Genomic DNA, 15,390 nt, shown 5'->3' with positions numbered 1-15,390 from the left:
AAAAAAAAAAAAAAAAAAAAAGAGTCACTGTCAGAGCATTTCCCCTTCCCATTTGTAAAATGGTGCTTCCTAATCTTTGCACCAATTGCACCCTTGCTCCACCGAAGCTCCTGGCCTTGGTTGTGTATTCCCGTGTTTGTTGTGACTTGCCCAACTGCACTTGAGTCCCTTCCCACAAGTCCGATATGCCGGACCTCTGGAAATGAACACTTTTGGATTTCGTAGTAAAGAGATAGTCATCAAAACTTGGGGCTTCAGTCGGAAAGCAAGACTACTGCAGGAGACTGACCAAGATGGGAATAGTCAAGGAACGCCCATACAGAGAGTGCGTAGGGGACCTAGCGGGAGCGCAGAGAATGGCCCTAGCGGGAAGGGCTGGATTCAGCGCGAAGCTGCCCCAGGAGACAGCAGTTAACTTCTCTCCCGCCCAGAGACGCCAGGGAGGGACGCCCTTACTAAAGATGACAGCAGCCGTCGTTATTGAAGCATAAGTGTAGCTGAGAAGCGGAATCCGGATGTTGTTCCGTTCGCTAGTGACCTCCCTGCCAGCTTCCAAGATGGGGACTCCGTTGTGGCGATTCGAAGGGAAGCCCACCAGGAGGCGCGCGGGGGCGACTTCCGCCCGGCTCTCCTTCCTGCGCTCTGCAGCCCGGGAAAGATGGCGGCCCTGAGGGCGCTGCGCTGCCTCCGCGGGGTCGGAGCCCCGGTGCTGCGGCCCGGGTCTGGGATCCGCTTGCCGAGTCAGCCCAGCAGGTGAGGAGGAGGCGGCCCCTACGTGCGTTCTCTGCCGAACTGCAGTGTCTCCAGTCTGAGGACGTTTCAAGGGCTCTGTGACCCCTGAGGGGAGAATGACCCAGGCCTGTCACCCTCCTCACGCAGACCAGATTTCTTAGGTTCCTAGGTCCAGCCAGCCTCCTGTGGCAGAGGATGGGAAATAAGGGGGATGGTTTTTTATTTTATTTTATTTTTGTCAGAAGCGAACTATGTGGGATGACATATCCTACCCTTCAAATCAATGACTAGAGAGTACCCCCAATATCCAGAGAGACTCCCCTCTTCTCTGAGCCCTGTTTCCCCAGTTCCCTCTTTTTTGTATGCATTTGCTCTTTCCCTCACTCCTCCCGCCTTCCGTACTCCCTGACTCTTAGTCACCTTAGGTGTACCATGGATCAGTGATGTTCTCAACATTCATATTCAGGAAGGAGCTTCGACCCCAGCTTTGTATGTCCCAAATATATGTGTCAGTGACTTGGCATTGAAGAATACAGCTCTGCAATTCAGGCCAGCCTTCCTCGGGCTCACATAAGAGTGGATAGGATATTTCGGAATATATATGTATATACAAATGTATATATGTATATATATATAAAAATATATACAAAAATATATATGTATATATATATATATATATATATATATATACCTGCAATAATAACTAGTGAAAAAAAAGGCATGAATTTGAAGGAGAGTGGGGAGGGGCATATTGGGGGGGGGCGGAAAGGGAAGGGACAAATGTTGTGAATCCATTATAATCTCCAAAACATATTTTGAGAAGTGACTAGGAACGGAGGAGCCATGCATACTGCTCATGCCCCCATGTCTTTAATTCCTCAGAGGCGCTCGGCAGTGGCAGCCAGATATAGAATGGGCAGAGCAGTTTTCGGGAGCTGTCATGTACCCCTCCAAGGAAACAGCCCACTGGAAACCTCCTCCTTGGAATGGTGAGTGTAAAGAGCTGCTGTTTCAAGTTGTCAGAAATCTTTGCTGATGTCTTTTGTTTGTTTTTTTCAAGTCAACATTTCTCTGTGTAGCCTTGGGTGTCCTGGAACTCTCTTTGTAGACCAGGCTGGCCTCGAACTCAGAAATCTACCTGCCTCTGCCTCCCAAGTGCTGGGATTAAAGGTGTGCGCCCCCACTGCCCAGCTAGTGCAGCAGGTCTTTGCTATTTTGTGGGTTCTCCTTTTTCCTACTCTTTACCCCCTCCCCTATTTCACTCCTTATCACTAGATAGGAGAGAAAGAAAGAGGTGTGTGGGGGGGGACGGAGAGAGAGACCCCTAAATCTAATTTCTTTCCTTTTGTTTCTTCTTTGAGCTACTAAAAAACTGCTACCAACCCCCCACCCACACCCCGGAGTACCCATCAGCTACCACCCCGCCTCTTGGGGTGTTTATATACCCCTGAAAAGTTTTCAGAATTCCAAGTGTCACACAGAAATTACTTGCAGCTGGGAAAACCACGCCTCTGCTAGAGGCAAATCATAGTCAGCTGCTGCAGACACTCCGAAGCAGCCCACATTCCCACACCTGGGATTAAAACGAAAGCACATTCCTACAACATTTCTGTGTGTGGTTTTGTTTTTGTTTTGTTTTGTTTTTTAAAGAAACCTAAATTCTAAAATTGTCACTACAACTTAGCTCTTTTGTTTTTCATACTCTGAAACGGGGTCTTGTGACAGAGAGATGGCTCAATGGTTAAGGGCACTTGGTCTTTGAGAGGACCTGAGTTCAGATTCCAACACCCACATGGCAGCAGCTCATAATCATCTGTAACTCCCGTTCCAGGGAATCTGGTGCTCTCTTCTGCCCTGCAAGGGCACCAGACATACCGTGTCTGTCTGTCTGTCTGTCTGTCTCTGTCTCTGTCTCTGTCTGTGTCTCTCTCTCTCTCTCTCTCTCTCACACACACACACACACACACACACACACACACACACACACGGGTGAGGGGTGGCAGGGGGGAGGAGGAACAGGGTCTTGCCTCAGTCAGGATCCCTGAGCCTCCCATACGCTGGGATTACTTTCCCTCTTGATCCTTTGGTTTTGATCAGTGGCACCCAGATTGTTTTTCAGTATGGAAACCACTTAGTCATCTTGGTTTTTTTCTCTCTCTTGTCCTCCATATCTGTCCATTAGGTCACCATGCAGATTTTTCCATCATTTCTCTTTTTTAATTAAAAACAAGTCTCTAGATGTATCTGCCTGTGTCTGTTTTCCCTGAATGTGTGATTATGTACCACATGTGTGTCTGGTGCCCATGGAGTTCAGAAGAGGGCGTCAGATCCTCTCTGTAACTACAGTTATGAATGATTATCAGCCCATCACAGGATAGTCTCAGCCCGCCAACCACCCAATCATGACAGAGACAATTATTATAGCTCAGGCCTTAGCGATGTGATTTCCCAGTTAGCTCATATAATCTCATTAACCCATTTATTCTAATCTAAGCTCTGCTGCGTGAGCCGTTAGTTTCCTCTCACTGTGTTCTGGTAACTGTTTCTTCCTCTGGCAGGCGAATCTCCTACCTCTGGCTCTTTCCCAGAGTTCCTATCTCTGCTCGGAACTTCCGCCATTCCCCTCCTGTTTTACTATAGGCTGTTCAGCTCTTTACTAAACCAATCAGAAGGTGATGGAGAAGTACTGCGATAGGTAGTGCTTCATAAAAATGACAGGAACTGGGCTGGAGAGATGGCTCAGCCATTAAAGGCTAGGCTCACAACCAAAAATATAAGAGTTGGGTTCCCAGCACCCATGGCTGTCTCTCCAGCCACCAAAAACAAACAAACAAAACAAAACAAAACAAAGAAAAATAATAAAAAAGAAAAAAAAACAAACAAAAAAAACCAACAACAACCATAAAATGACAGAACCAAGTTGGCTTACACTTAAATCTCTTCTGAGTGCAAAAATACAATGATTACATAATGCAGCACAAGAAATTATCCCATGAGCCATCTTGTAGGTGCTGGGAACTGAACATGCATATCCTGCATGAGCAACAAGTGCTCTTGCCAACTTAGACGTCGTTCTAGTCCTCCCTTTTAATTTTTTTTTTTTTAGGTTACTTTAATTTTTTATTTATATGTATGAGACTTTGCTTGTCCATACATGTACCAGGCAGCTTTTTAAAAAAGATTTGTTTATGTACATGAGTGGTCTGTCTTCATGCATATCTGTACACCAGGTTGTGAGCATCATCATGGGTTGCTGGGAATTGAACTCAGAACCTCTGGAAGATCAGTCAGTGCTCTAAACCACTGAGCCATTTCTGCAGCCCAAACCAGGCTGTTTTATGAGGACAGTTATGTGTGTACAGTTTCCTACAGAGAACAGAAGAGGGCATCACCTCCCCCAGAACAGGGTCGTAGGTGGTTGTGAACCACTTGTGTAGGATGCTGGGAACCAAACCTGGCTCCTCTACACGAACAGCAGGTGCTCTCAGCTGTCAGTCATTTCATCAGCTCTTCCTTTTAAAATCCCATCGTCCTCACTCCTGATGTCCGTTCTCTATTGCTCTCCCCACCCCTTTTTTGAGATACAGTCTTACTCTGTAGTCCTGGATGTCCTGAAACTCTATAGACCAGGTTGGCTTCGAACTCACAGAGATCAGCTTGCATTTGCCTCTCAAGTGCTGGGATCAAAGGTGTGTGCCTCCATACTCAGCTATCGTCATCCCTCTTGTTTAGATCTGTCCTGTGTTAGATCTGGGCATTTTGAGAGGGTTTACATCACTCGCCTCTCCCCCTACCCCACTGCTGGGGTTAAAGGCAAGCACCATCATGCCTGACCCAGTAAACCCTGCCTGGTAATTTACAAATTTCATCTGTTTCTAGCTTTCACGTGTCATTGTTTACAAGTTAAAGTCTAAGTTTCTTTCTTCTTATTTGTTTATTTAATTTTTTGAGATAGGCTCTCATCATGTAGCTATGTAGCCTTGGCTGGTTTGGAGCCTTGCTCATCATGTAGACCAAGCATCTGCTTGCCTCCACCTCCTGAGCACTAAGATGATAGCAACCAAGCCTGGCTCAAAAGTGTCGGTTTCTTGAGAGTAAAAACTACATGATCTCATACGCCTTCAATCCTGGCGCCTGGGAGTCAGAGGCAGGTGGGCATACATAGTTCCAGGGTAGCCAGAGCTATGTGGAAAGACACTGCAGGCAACAACAGAACAAACAGAACCAACCCTGCCTTTTGGGCTGGGAATGTAGTCCAGTTCATAGAGTGCCTATTTAGCAATCACAAGGTCCTGGATTTGAGACCCAGGCTGGCATAAACTGGACTTCTCAGTGTTCAGAAAGTAGGGGCAAGAGGATCAGAATTTCAAGGTTACCACCTTCAACTGCACAGTGGTGTAGTGAGTTTGTGGTGGCCTGAGCTACATGAGACCCAGTCTCCAAAACAGTGAACAGCCCTGTCATTCAGTAGTAATGCTTCTCTTTCATGCTGTCTTGCACTCACAGATCTGCCTGCCTCTTTGTGCTGACATTAAAGGCATGCACTTCCGTGCTGAGCTTAAGTATGTACGTCTCACTGATTGTCCATTTATCAGATACATTTAGATATATCATGATACTTACAGATAAGGAGGCAAGGCTCGGTGGTTTACAACTCTTGAATAAGACCTAGGTTCAATTCTCAGCACCTATACATTGGCTCTCAACCATCTATAACTCCAGTTCTGGGGATCTGATGTCTTCTGGCCTCTGTGGGCTCCTGCTCACACGTGGCACACATATGTACACACTCAGGCACACACATACCCATTAAAAAAAATGAAACTAGTAAATGTTTGTCAGCTGTGGTAGCACATGCCTTTCTAGTTCCAGTGCTTAGGAGGCGAAGGCGGGCAGACCTCTGAATTCATGGCATTGTGGTTTACACAGGGAGTTCTAGGCCAGTTGGGGCTACAGTAGGGAAGCCCTATCTCAAAACAAACAAAAATACAAACACACACAGAAGAAGAATAGTAGCCACGCCTGGTAACAGGTCTGTAAACCCAGTTCTTCAGGAGGCTGAGGCACAGTTGTAACTAGTGTAGGCTGCAGAATGAGTTCAAGGCCATCCTGGATAACCTAGTGAGGTCCTGTCTGAGAGAGGGGGAGGATAGCTCAGCGGTGGAGCTCGTGCCCAGGACGCAGTGCTCTAGGTTCTATCCTCAGCACAGCAAAGTAAAAGATGTTGTGTGGCAGTGGCTCTCAGCCTTCCTAACACTGCAGCTCTTAATACACTTCCTCAGGTTGTGGTGACGCCCAGCCATAAAATTATTTTTGCTACTACTTCATAACTGTAATTTTGCTACTTTTATACATTGTGATGTAAACATCTGTGTTTTCTGATGGTCTTAGGTGATCATGAAAGCAGTGCTTGACAGGGGTCTCGACCCACAGGTTGAGAACCACCGCCCTGGGGCCTTTATATGTACTTAACGATCTCCCTTAATGTTCAGAACTTCCTTTCCTTTTCCCATCTGTTAGCCATCTTCCTAGTTATTGGAATGAGGGTGCTAACAAGGTATGGAACGGTGGGCCGGAGGCTGTGTGGGGGAGCTGTACCAGGGGATCCCCAAGGGAATTATCATTCAGCCCTGACTTGTTTCCCACTTCTCAGATGTGGACGTTTTGAAGGAAAAAGTGGTGACCAACATGACCCTGAACTTTGGGCCCCAGCACCCAGCAGCCCACGGAGTCCTGCGACTCGTGCTGGAACTGAGTGGAGAGATGGTTCGGAAATGTGACCCTCACATCGGGCTCCTGCACCGAGGCACGGAGAAGCTCATTGAGTACAAGACCTATCTGCAGGTGTGGAGGTGACCAGGGGCCCGCTGATGGCAGCCGGGGTAGCTGAGCCCTGATTGGTGGGGGTTAATGCTTTCGAGCTCAGCAGAGCTGAATGGAGTGTGGAGAAGGTGTTAAAGGATGTGGGGCTGGATGGGTTCTTTCAGCATCCTGACCTGGCAGCTGGGGTCCCCTCCCAGCTTCTCTCTGTCCGATTTCTGGCCTTTTATCATTGCTCTAGTGCCTCAGTTTCTCTTCTCTCCTATGAGTTGGTCAAAGCGAGTGTCCCTGAGGGCAGAAAAGGGGGAATGAGATGTCAGCTCTTTTGTATTAATGGCTGATTCTCGTGTCTTCCCACCCTCTTGATTTGTTTTCAAAACACTCAGTGAGTCAGAATGACGGGAGGAGGTTTGTGACAGAGTTTGCTGTCGTAGAAGAACTGTGTGACCTAAATAGTTGAAGGTCAGATTGGAAGGAGTTGAATCTGGAATAGATTCTAAAGGTGGCTTTTGTTTGCTTCTTGGTTGGTTGGGTTTTTTTGTTTTTGTTTTTTTTTTCTTATTATTACTGTTATGAAGAGAGGCCCTGGAATAAGGGCTTAGACCCAGCTCTGTGACTTCCTCCAGGGAGCCAAAGCAGTGGTGGCTTCAGGTCCCAGCTCTCATGGGTTAACTCCTGTAGCATCATCCTGCGTCACTAATGACACCAGGACCAGAACAGGCTGTCCCAGGGAGGGTTTTAACTCCGCCTTCTTCCTGGAAGCTGGAACTGACTTAGTAGGCAGCTGGGACTTAGCTTTCTTGACATTCTGGGCTAAAGTTACTGTAAGGGACTAGGAGGGAAAAGTATAAGGCACCCTCTGAGAAAGGTTTCAGTGCTGAAGTCAGCTACACTGGCTCAGAAGGCCGAGGCTGCTGAAATTATTATTAGAAATTAGATTATAATTCTCTCTGTCTCTCTGTCTCTGTCTCTGTCTCTGTCTCTCTCTCTCTCTCTCTCTCTCTCTCATGTGTGTGGTTTTGGCATTTTGTCTTGAGACAAAGTTTTCCTATATAGCTCTGGCTATCCTAGAGTTCACTATGTAGACCAGGCTGGCCTCAAACCCATAGAGACAGTTGATCTGTATCTTGAAGATACTGTGTAATTTTGGGCTGTGTGTTTCAAGGGTGTGTTTAGTTACATTTTGATAACTTAAAATTTGGCCATGGTAAGAGTATTTTTACCATGGAAATTGTCAAACATGATAAATCAAAGTAATGGGAAATCTCCAATCATTTTAGATAGTCAGTTTTTAAACATTTTATGCTAGTTTTAAATCAGCGTGGTAGTGATTTGGGGGACATTTCATCCTGCTTAGCTGAAGGCTCTAAAGGTGAGCACTAACGTCTAGTGCCTGTCATGAGGAAGGTTTCTAGCAGCAGTGGACTCCTTGGTCTGTTAGATGTGACCTTGATGCCGTTTCCCCAGGCCCTTCCATACTTTGACCGGTTGGACTATGTGTCCATGATGTGTAATGAACAGGCCTACTCGATAGCTGTGGAGAAGTTGCTAAACATCCAACCTCCTCCCCGGGCACAGTGGATCCGAGGTATGTTCTGCTCTTTATTTCTGCTGTCCACTGTTGAACACAGGCATCTTAAGTGCACTGGACTCAGCTTTGATATTTAGATTCCAGATTCCACCCAGAATGATCTGGGATGATTCCTGGATGATGTAGGATGAGTCCTTGGGTCCCACATACTTCTTTCTTTAAAAGAAAAAAGAAAAAAAAAAACCATTTGTTTATTTACTATGTGTGTGTGTGAATGTGAAGCAGTATACATCAAGGCGTGTGTGGAGAGGTCAGAGGTCAGCTTCTGGGGAGTCAGTTCCCTCCTACCATGTGGGCTCCAGACTTGCTAGCAAGCGCCTTTCTCTGCCGAGCCATCTTTCTAGCCCCTTCCATCACTCCCTGTCTTTCCTTCTCACAGTGCTCTTTGGAGAGATCACACGGATTTTAAACCATATCATGGCTGTCACCACGCATGCCCTGGACATTGGTGCCATGACTCCTTTCTTCTGGATGTTTGAAGAAAGAGAGAAGATGTTCGAGTTCTATGAGCGGGTGTCTGGAGCCCGAATGCATGCTGCTTATATCCGACCCGGAGGAGTGCACCAGGTGAGCGAGCTGCTCTCTGGCCTCTTTCCTCTGTGACCACTGGAGGGCAGTGTGGACTGACGGAACTCTAGCCTTTTGAGAAGGGGTGCTGTAACAAGAATCACCACTTGGCTTCTAGGACCTACCTCTTGGGCTTATGGATGACATTTATGAATTTTCCAAGAACTTCTCTCTTCGGATTGATGAGGTGGAGGAGGTAAGACAGAACTTGACGGGGGAAAAACCACCTTTATCTCCCAGAAGGGCTGGTGGGGTTTTAGTACCCAGCGGTGCATACGTACTGAGGCTTTTGAGATTGTCACGAAGAATAGTAGCATACTGGACTTCTCCATCCATAGATGCTGACCAACAATAGAATCTGGCGAAATAGGACAATCGACATTGGGGTTGTAACAGCAGAAGACGCACTTAACTATGGATTCAGGTAGGAGAGGCTGTAGAAAGCTAGAGCCCAGGCTGCTGCCCAGGGTCTGGTCTCAGGTGTGCTTGGTACTATCCTCTCCATGCCTAGAGTTTCTGTTCCATAGCCAGATGTGGGGAGGGAGGTGGGAGGCATGCCTGTCCTTTTTTGCGGGGGACGGTCCTATGCCCATTATGCCCTGTAGTGGAGTGATGCTCCGAGGCTCAGGCATCCAGTGGGACTTGCGGAAGACCCAGCCCTACGACGTTTATGACCAGGTGGAGTTTGATGTTCCTGTTGGTTCTCGAGGGGACTGCTACGATAGGTAAGATTTGAATCATTGCTCAGCTCTTCCTTCTTGCCTGGCTTCTCTCTGCTGGCTCCTTTGCTCTGTTTCCTAGTATCTGTAGCAGCTCGTGGAATGTGTTAAACTTGGTAGAGTGTGTGTTTAGCATTCACAATCCCCAGTATGCTTCACCACCACGTATACCAAATCAGAGTGCCCCACCCCCCACCCTCCGTGCGCCACCGTCCTATCTTGGAACTAGTTTGGACCGGCATTTGTAGCTGAGAAGGCTGAAGCATAAGCTAGGGATTAGCCTGCCGTGATGGAGTATGAATCCTTCTGACCCAGCGCTCTTCCTGTTTACTGACCCTGAGTAAGATTTGCTACTGCCGGTCTCTTTGTTTATCTTTCCATTCGACTCCCTTACTCTGCAGTCCAAACTCTGAGTGAGGGTAAGGAGGGGAGAGTACAGACCACCTTCTGAAAAAAAAAAAGAGAGAGAGAGAGAGAGAGAGAGAGAGAGAGAGAGAGAGAGAGAGGTGATTTGGAGAAGGACTTACCAGTAGAATCCAGGCACTTCAGGGTGTGTATGGGCAGCCATGCCAAGCAGAGGGACTGTGCCAGGGGAAACTGAGGACCATTTACTGCCCATGTTTCAGGTCTCCCATCCAGACTCCTGCTCACCCCTCGGTCTGCTTTCTCTTGTTCTGAGTCTGTCTCATCATTTCAGGTACCTGTGTCGTGTGGAGGAGATGCGCCAGTCCCTGCGAATCATTGAACAGTGTCTGAACAAGATGCCTCCCGGGGAGATCAAGGTTGATGACGCCAAAGTGTCCCCACCTAAACGGGCAGAGATGAAGGTTGGCCTCAGGGAGAGGGAAGAACTGTGGGATCTTTGCAAGGGGCGGGTAGCTGTGGAGCACGGGCCTCAGGTTTAATCCCACCTTTCTGTTTAACTTTCTGAGACTCAGCCTCTCAGAGCAAGTGTTCATCGTTTATTCCTTCTTCACTCTCTATGACCTAAATGTGGGCTGTTAGTCTCTGAAGTCTAGAGATTGCTGTCTCTCAGGGGAAAGCCCAAGGCTAGAGCTTGGATCTGGTTTCCTTCTGTTGTTTGTTTTGTTTAGATAGGGTTTCTCTGTATAGCCCTGGCTGTCCTGGAACTCACTCTGTAGACCAGGCTGGCTTCAAACTTGGCTCCAAAGTGCTGGGATTAAAGGCGTGCGCCACCAGCAGCAGATCCAGCCGGCTGGATCTGGTTTCTTGATGCTTCCTTTTCCTTCCTTCAGACGTCCATGGAGTCACTGATCCATCACTTTAAGCTGTATACAGAGGGCTACCAAGTCCCTCCAGGAGCCACTTATACCGCCATCGAAGCCCCTAAGGTGAGGGGGGGGCCTCTGTGCAGTGGGTGGCCAGAGGCAGACAGCGGACGAAGCACTCCTTCACTAGTCACAGAGGTGTAAAGGGAAGCCAGGCAGGGTTTGGTGGCAGAGAGCTTTTCCTACTAATGGGGCATCCAACTTTCTTCCTTGGACAGGGAGAGTTTGGGGTATACTTGGTATCCGATGGCAGCAGCCGCCCTTATCGGTGTAAGATCAAGGCTCCCGGTTTTGCCCACCTGGTAAGACAATCCCAGTGATTCTAACTGCAGCACATTAATAATTTACTGACCTTGGTTGAGTATTGTAGTTCTTTTTTCGCTATCATTTAAAATTATTTAGGTTTTTTTTTTTTTTTTTTTGAGACAGGGTTTCTCTGTGTAGCCCTGGCTGTCCTGGAACTCACTCTGTAAACCAGGCTGGCCTCGAACTCAGAAATCCTCCTGCATCTGCCTCCCAAGTGCTGGGATTAAAGGCGTGCGCCACCACTGCCCGGCTAGTATTTATTTTTAATTTGTGTGTGTGTGTGTGTGTGTGTGTGTATGAGAGCAAGTGCCTGCAGAGGCTAGAAGGGTACATCAGATCCCCTGGAGCTGGAGTTACAGGTGACAACCAACTAACTACCTGTTGTTGGTTTAGGGAGCCAATCGTGGGTCCTCTGCAAGAGCAGTACATGTTCTTAGCTGCTGAACCACTTCTTCAGCCCCTGGCTTTTTTGAGATAGGACTTTGCTATACAGCCCTATTGTGTCTAGAACTCCCTATGTAGCCAAGGCTGGGGTCAGACTTAGTATCTCCTGCCTTAGCCCTCCAGGTCTGAGAATTACCGGTGTGAGTCTCCACACCCAGCTCCCGGTAAAGCTTTGTTTTGTTTCATTTGTTTGTTCAAGACAGAGTTTTGCTACATAACCCAGATTAGCCTGGAACCCGTGTGAGAGCTCTCCTTGAATTCACTGTCATCCTCCTGCCTTAGACTCTCAGGTGCTACAGTAACAGACATGAGCTCTTGTGCCCAGTTTATTTGAGGATTTTGTTGTGGTGTTTGATTTGTTTTGAGACAGAGACAAGGTCTCTGGCCAGCCTAGAATTCTCTATGTAGATTAGGCTGGCTTCAAACTCATGAACGCCTTCCCCAGTGCTGAGGTTAACTGTGTATACTCAATGCCGGCCGGCCGGCCTTTGGGTGAGATTTTGAAGAGCTCTTCTCTGCAGACTTGGGTTAACACTGTTGCCACCCCCATCTCTGCAGGCTGGTTTGGACAAGATGTCTAAGGGACACATGTTGGCAGATGTCGTGGCCATCATAGGTATGAGACCTTTTTATTATATAGTAAGATGTCTAAGACAAGGGGTTTAGGATTCTGTATGGGAGCAAAAACCAGACACTTCCTGTTCAGTATAGACTGTGTCCTGGCCTCTGGGCCTGAGTTTCTTGGACGTTGTACTCTGGACCTCTAGTGATAACACTTCATTCTGTAACCTTTCAGGTACTCAGGATATTGTGTTTGGAGAAATAGACCGATGAACAAAAGCACCGCCTTCAAGCTGCCTTGCCTGTCAGCTGCTGCTTCGAGGCCTGTGTCTGGTGGGAGACAAGGCTGTGTGTCTCCGCGTGTGTAAACAAGTGTGCACGTACTCGCACTTAGCTGTGCAGGCTTTCTGGGCATGTACTAGAAAAGGAGACATTAAATTAGCCACCTTTTGGCCCCTAAGCTCACTTGTAATGTGTCTTTCTTGGTGTCTTGCTGCCTTTCACTTTGTATTTCTTTGACTTAGATCTTAGTTTTCCCAGCTGATCTCCACCCCCCTCTCTGAGTCTTGCTCTTTCCACTTCTCCATTCCCCATTTCCTCTTTCCCCTCAGTTCCTCCTGCTCCGCCGACCCTCTTGGTATCTATAAAACTGCTAACTCAAATGACAAATGGGTATGTAAAGTTCCAGATAGGAAGGTAAGGGTTATGGTGGGGGTCTAAGGGAGTCTCTAAGGGCAATTTGCTGCCTACATACATGCCTCTGAGTGGTGGGTTGTGATGGGTGGTTAAATATGGCAGATATAGACAACCTTTCCCTAGCACGAAAGTCTGCTCATTCTGTGGCTTAGGTTGGTCCCCGAAAAGGTTGAGGCTTAGAGGCCACATCTTCCACTCCCCAAATTGGCCCTTCCGGGAGCTGCCTGGTCTGTAGTACAGGAAGGGGAAGGGGCCAAAGTGTGGGGGAAGGCGTGGCAGGAAGGAGGGAACTGTGGTCAGGGAACTGTTCGTGGGCACAGCTGCGCAGTTCTGTCAGTGCAGCACGATCACCAGCGGTCACCAGCTCCCAGCGCCGCAGACCCTAGCGCGACCAGGATGATCTCGGCCGTGATCTTGCTCTTGCTCCTTTTGGTGGAACATGCAGGTAAGGGGAAGGCTTCAGCGAGCATTAGCTGGCCTTGAGTGGGAATCTAGGGCAGGAATTGGGGATGGAAGGAGAAGGCTGGCCCTGGGCGAGCCGACCAGGGCTGAGGCAGATTCTGAACTTAGCCCTGTTGGGTCCCCACCCAGGCACGGCCATTATTTCTTTCCTTGTTGTCTCTTTATTTCTTTCCATACTGACTTTAGAGCCTATATGAAGGGTGGGTTTGTCAGGGGTACAAACCCTGTACAGCACGGAGAGCAGCTTTAGGAAAGTTACATTTCTTGATCAGCCACACCGTAGGATGTACTGTTGGGAGCTGGTATCTAGCTAACTGGATAATCCTCTATATAGGCAAGGGCCTGTCTGTGCTTGGGAGTAAGGCAGGGGAGTCAAAATAGAAATGAACACCATTTCTGGGGATGGTGAGGGCCACGCCGTTCCTTGAACTGATAACGTAGGCAGCAGAGCATGGAGTCCTGTAGTCTGTCGTCAGCGTGCTGAGGTCCTGCTCTGCCTGTGAACCCCCTCAGCGTCGCTTACTGTGTGGTCTGTCGATCCTGGTGTGAGGGGGAACTCGTGTAGCCCGTTAGCCTTGAAACTCCCTATTTAGCTGAGGGTAACCTTGGTCTCCTGGTCAGCTTGCCTTCTTCCAAATGCTGGGTTTATAGGACTGTACCACTATGCCCAGTAAGGAGTTTTGAAAAGCACTGCTGATTGGCCGCTGGCTCTTTTCAGAGGTGGGGTTAAACTTTAGGGAAACAGAGAATGACTGGGAAGGAGGGATCACAGAGAAAAGCACAGACTTTGGGAGCAGGAAACCTAGATTTGAGTTTCAAGTCTGTTACTCAACTCTGGCCCTGAGTGTTTTCTTAGCTTTTCTGAATGCCTGGGTTTCATCATCCATAAAATGGTGAAGTTGATGTATCTTTCACAGGGTAGTTTTGAGATTTATGCAATATCATGAGTGTGAGTGCTGTAGAGCAAAAAGAATTTTACTGATCTTAGTTTACTTGACTTGTGTGGAAGTGGGCAGGGCTTCACCATTTTGTCAACCGATAAGAGGACAGGCAGTATGAAGTGCCCGGTCTTAGAGACTCATGCATCAGCTGAGGAATGCAAAAAAATGTCAAGGTCCCAACAGCAGGCTAACATTGGATTATCGCTCCTGATAAGACTGGGCTCAGTCTCTGGAGCCCAGATCCTGTGCAAGCATTTGAGGCAGGATCTCATGATATGGCCCAGGCTGGCATCATACACAATTGTCCTGCCTTAACCTCGTGTAGTTAGTTGTATGAGCTATCACGTTCAGTTCCTGTGTGATTTGGGGGTTTTCTTGTTTTGTTGTTGTTGTTTTTGTTTTCTGTTGGTGTTTTTTGTTTTTGTTTTGTTTTTACCTTGAGACAGGGTTTCTCTGTGTAGCCTTGGCTGTCGTGGAACTTGCTTTGTTGATCATGCTGGCTTCCAACTCAGAGATCCACCTGCCTGCCTCCCAGGTGCTGGGATCAAAGTCGTGTGTGCCACCACCAGCAGTTTGTTTGATTTCATGCTATCCTAGGCTGGTCTTGGAACTCACTATGTAGCTTAGGCTGACCTCAAACTCGTGGCGACGACGCCTTCCTCAGCCTCCCAAGTGCTGGGATTATAGAACCCGTCTCTTTCAGCTCCTGTGTGATGCTTTTTAAAATTTTTATTTCTAGTTGCACAAACTTCCCTTCTTGGAAGCCTATCGTGATTAACAGGGCAGACTAGCAGGAGGAGGAATCCATATTTTAAACTTAGTTTGCCGTCCTTCCTTGGAGCTGTGGTCACCATCCAGCTTCCCGTGCAAAGCCAATGGCATCTCTAGAGCCTCAAAAAGCAGTCGCTTTGGTTTGGGTTTGTTTTTTGGTATCGTTAAGTGTCTGGTGAGACAACAAGCAGTGAGGCTGAGGAGATGACCAATACTAGAGTAATTAAGATGCCTCCTTTCCCCAGCTCACATCCTTCCTGTCCAGCCCTCAGCCACAGGTCACAGGACTCAGCAGAGACATGCCCTTGTGGTTTCTCTGCTGAAATTTGCCACGGTTGCCCTCTACCCTCCCCCTCGGGGCTGAGGCTTTTTTTTTTTTTTTTTTTTTTTTTTTTTTTTTGTTTCAGCCCAGTAAACTCCAATGGGTCCTTGAGGTAGACCAAGTGCTCAATGATGCCAGAGGAACCACAATACTGAAAGGAGAGCTGCCG

The 15,390-nt window shown here is 47.8% G+C and overlaps 2 protein-coding genes across 3 annotated transcripts in view; both read left to right on the top strand.

Annotated features, from left to right (window-relative positions):
- The first annotated feature begins 439 nt into the window (after positions 1–439).
- Ndufs2 (NADH:ubiquinone oxidoreductase core subunit S2) lies at positions 440–12,494 on the top strand. Its single transcript, XM_021197645.1, has 13 exons — positions 440–753; positions 1,615–1,721; positions 6,386–6,576; positions 8,020–8,140; positions 8,523–8,710; positions 8,829–8,906; positions 9,049–9,134; positions 9,316–9,435; positions 10,127–10,256; positions 10,686–10,781; positions 10,937–11,020; positions 12,027–12,084; positions 12,265–12,494. Exons 1-13 carry the CDS (start codon positions 659–661, stop codon positions 12,300–12,302), a joined length of 1,392 nt encoding a protein of 463 aa, XP_021053304.1. The 5' UTR covers positions 440–658; the 3' UTR covers positions 12,303–12,494.
- A 197-nt stretch (positions 12,495–12,691) lies between these two features.
- Fcer1g (Fc fragment of IgE receptor Ig) overlaps positions 12,692–15,390 on the top strand; it is a 5,071-nt gene continuing 2,372 nt past the window's right edge. The window contains exons 1-2 of one of the 2 annotated variants that reach the window (XM_029539091.1): positions 12,692–12,725; positions 13,054–13,170. In XM_029539091.1, the coding sequence (XP_029394951.1) occupies positions 13,122–13,170 (49 nt within the window). In that variant the 5' untranslated portion in view covers positions 12,692–12,725; positions 13,054–13,121. Of the gene's footprint in view, positions 12,726–13,039; positions 13,171–15,390 lie in introns of those variants that run through there. The other variant, XM_021199187.2, reaches the window with a different exon arrangement.

Source organism: Mus pahari, chromosome 5 (assembly GCF_900095145.1).
Source record: "Mus pahari chromosome 5, PAHARI_EIJ_v1.1, whole genome shotgun sequence".
Classification (NCBI taxonomy): Eukaryota; Metazoa; Chordata; class Mammalia; order Rodentia; family Muridae; genus Mus; species Mus pahari.
Note: the sequence above shows the minus strand (reverse complement) of the source record. Positions and strands in the feature narration are given on the sequence as shown.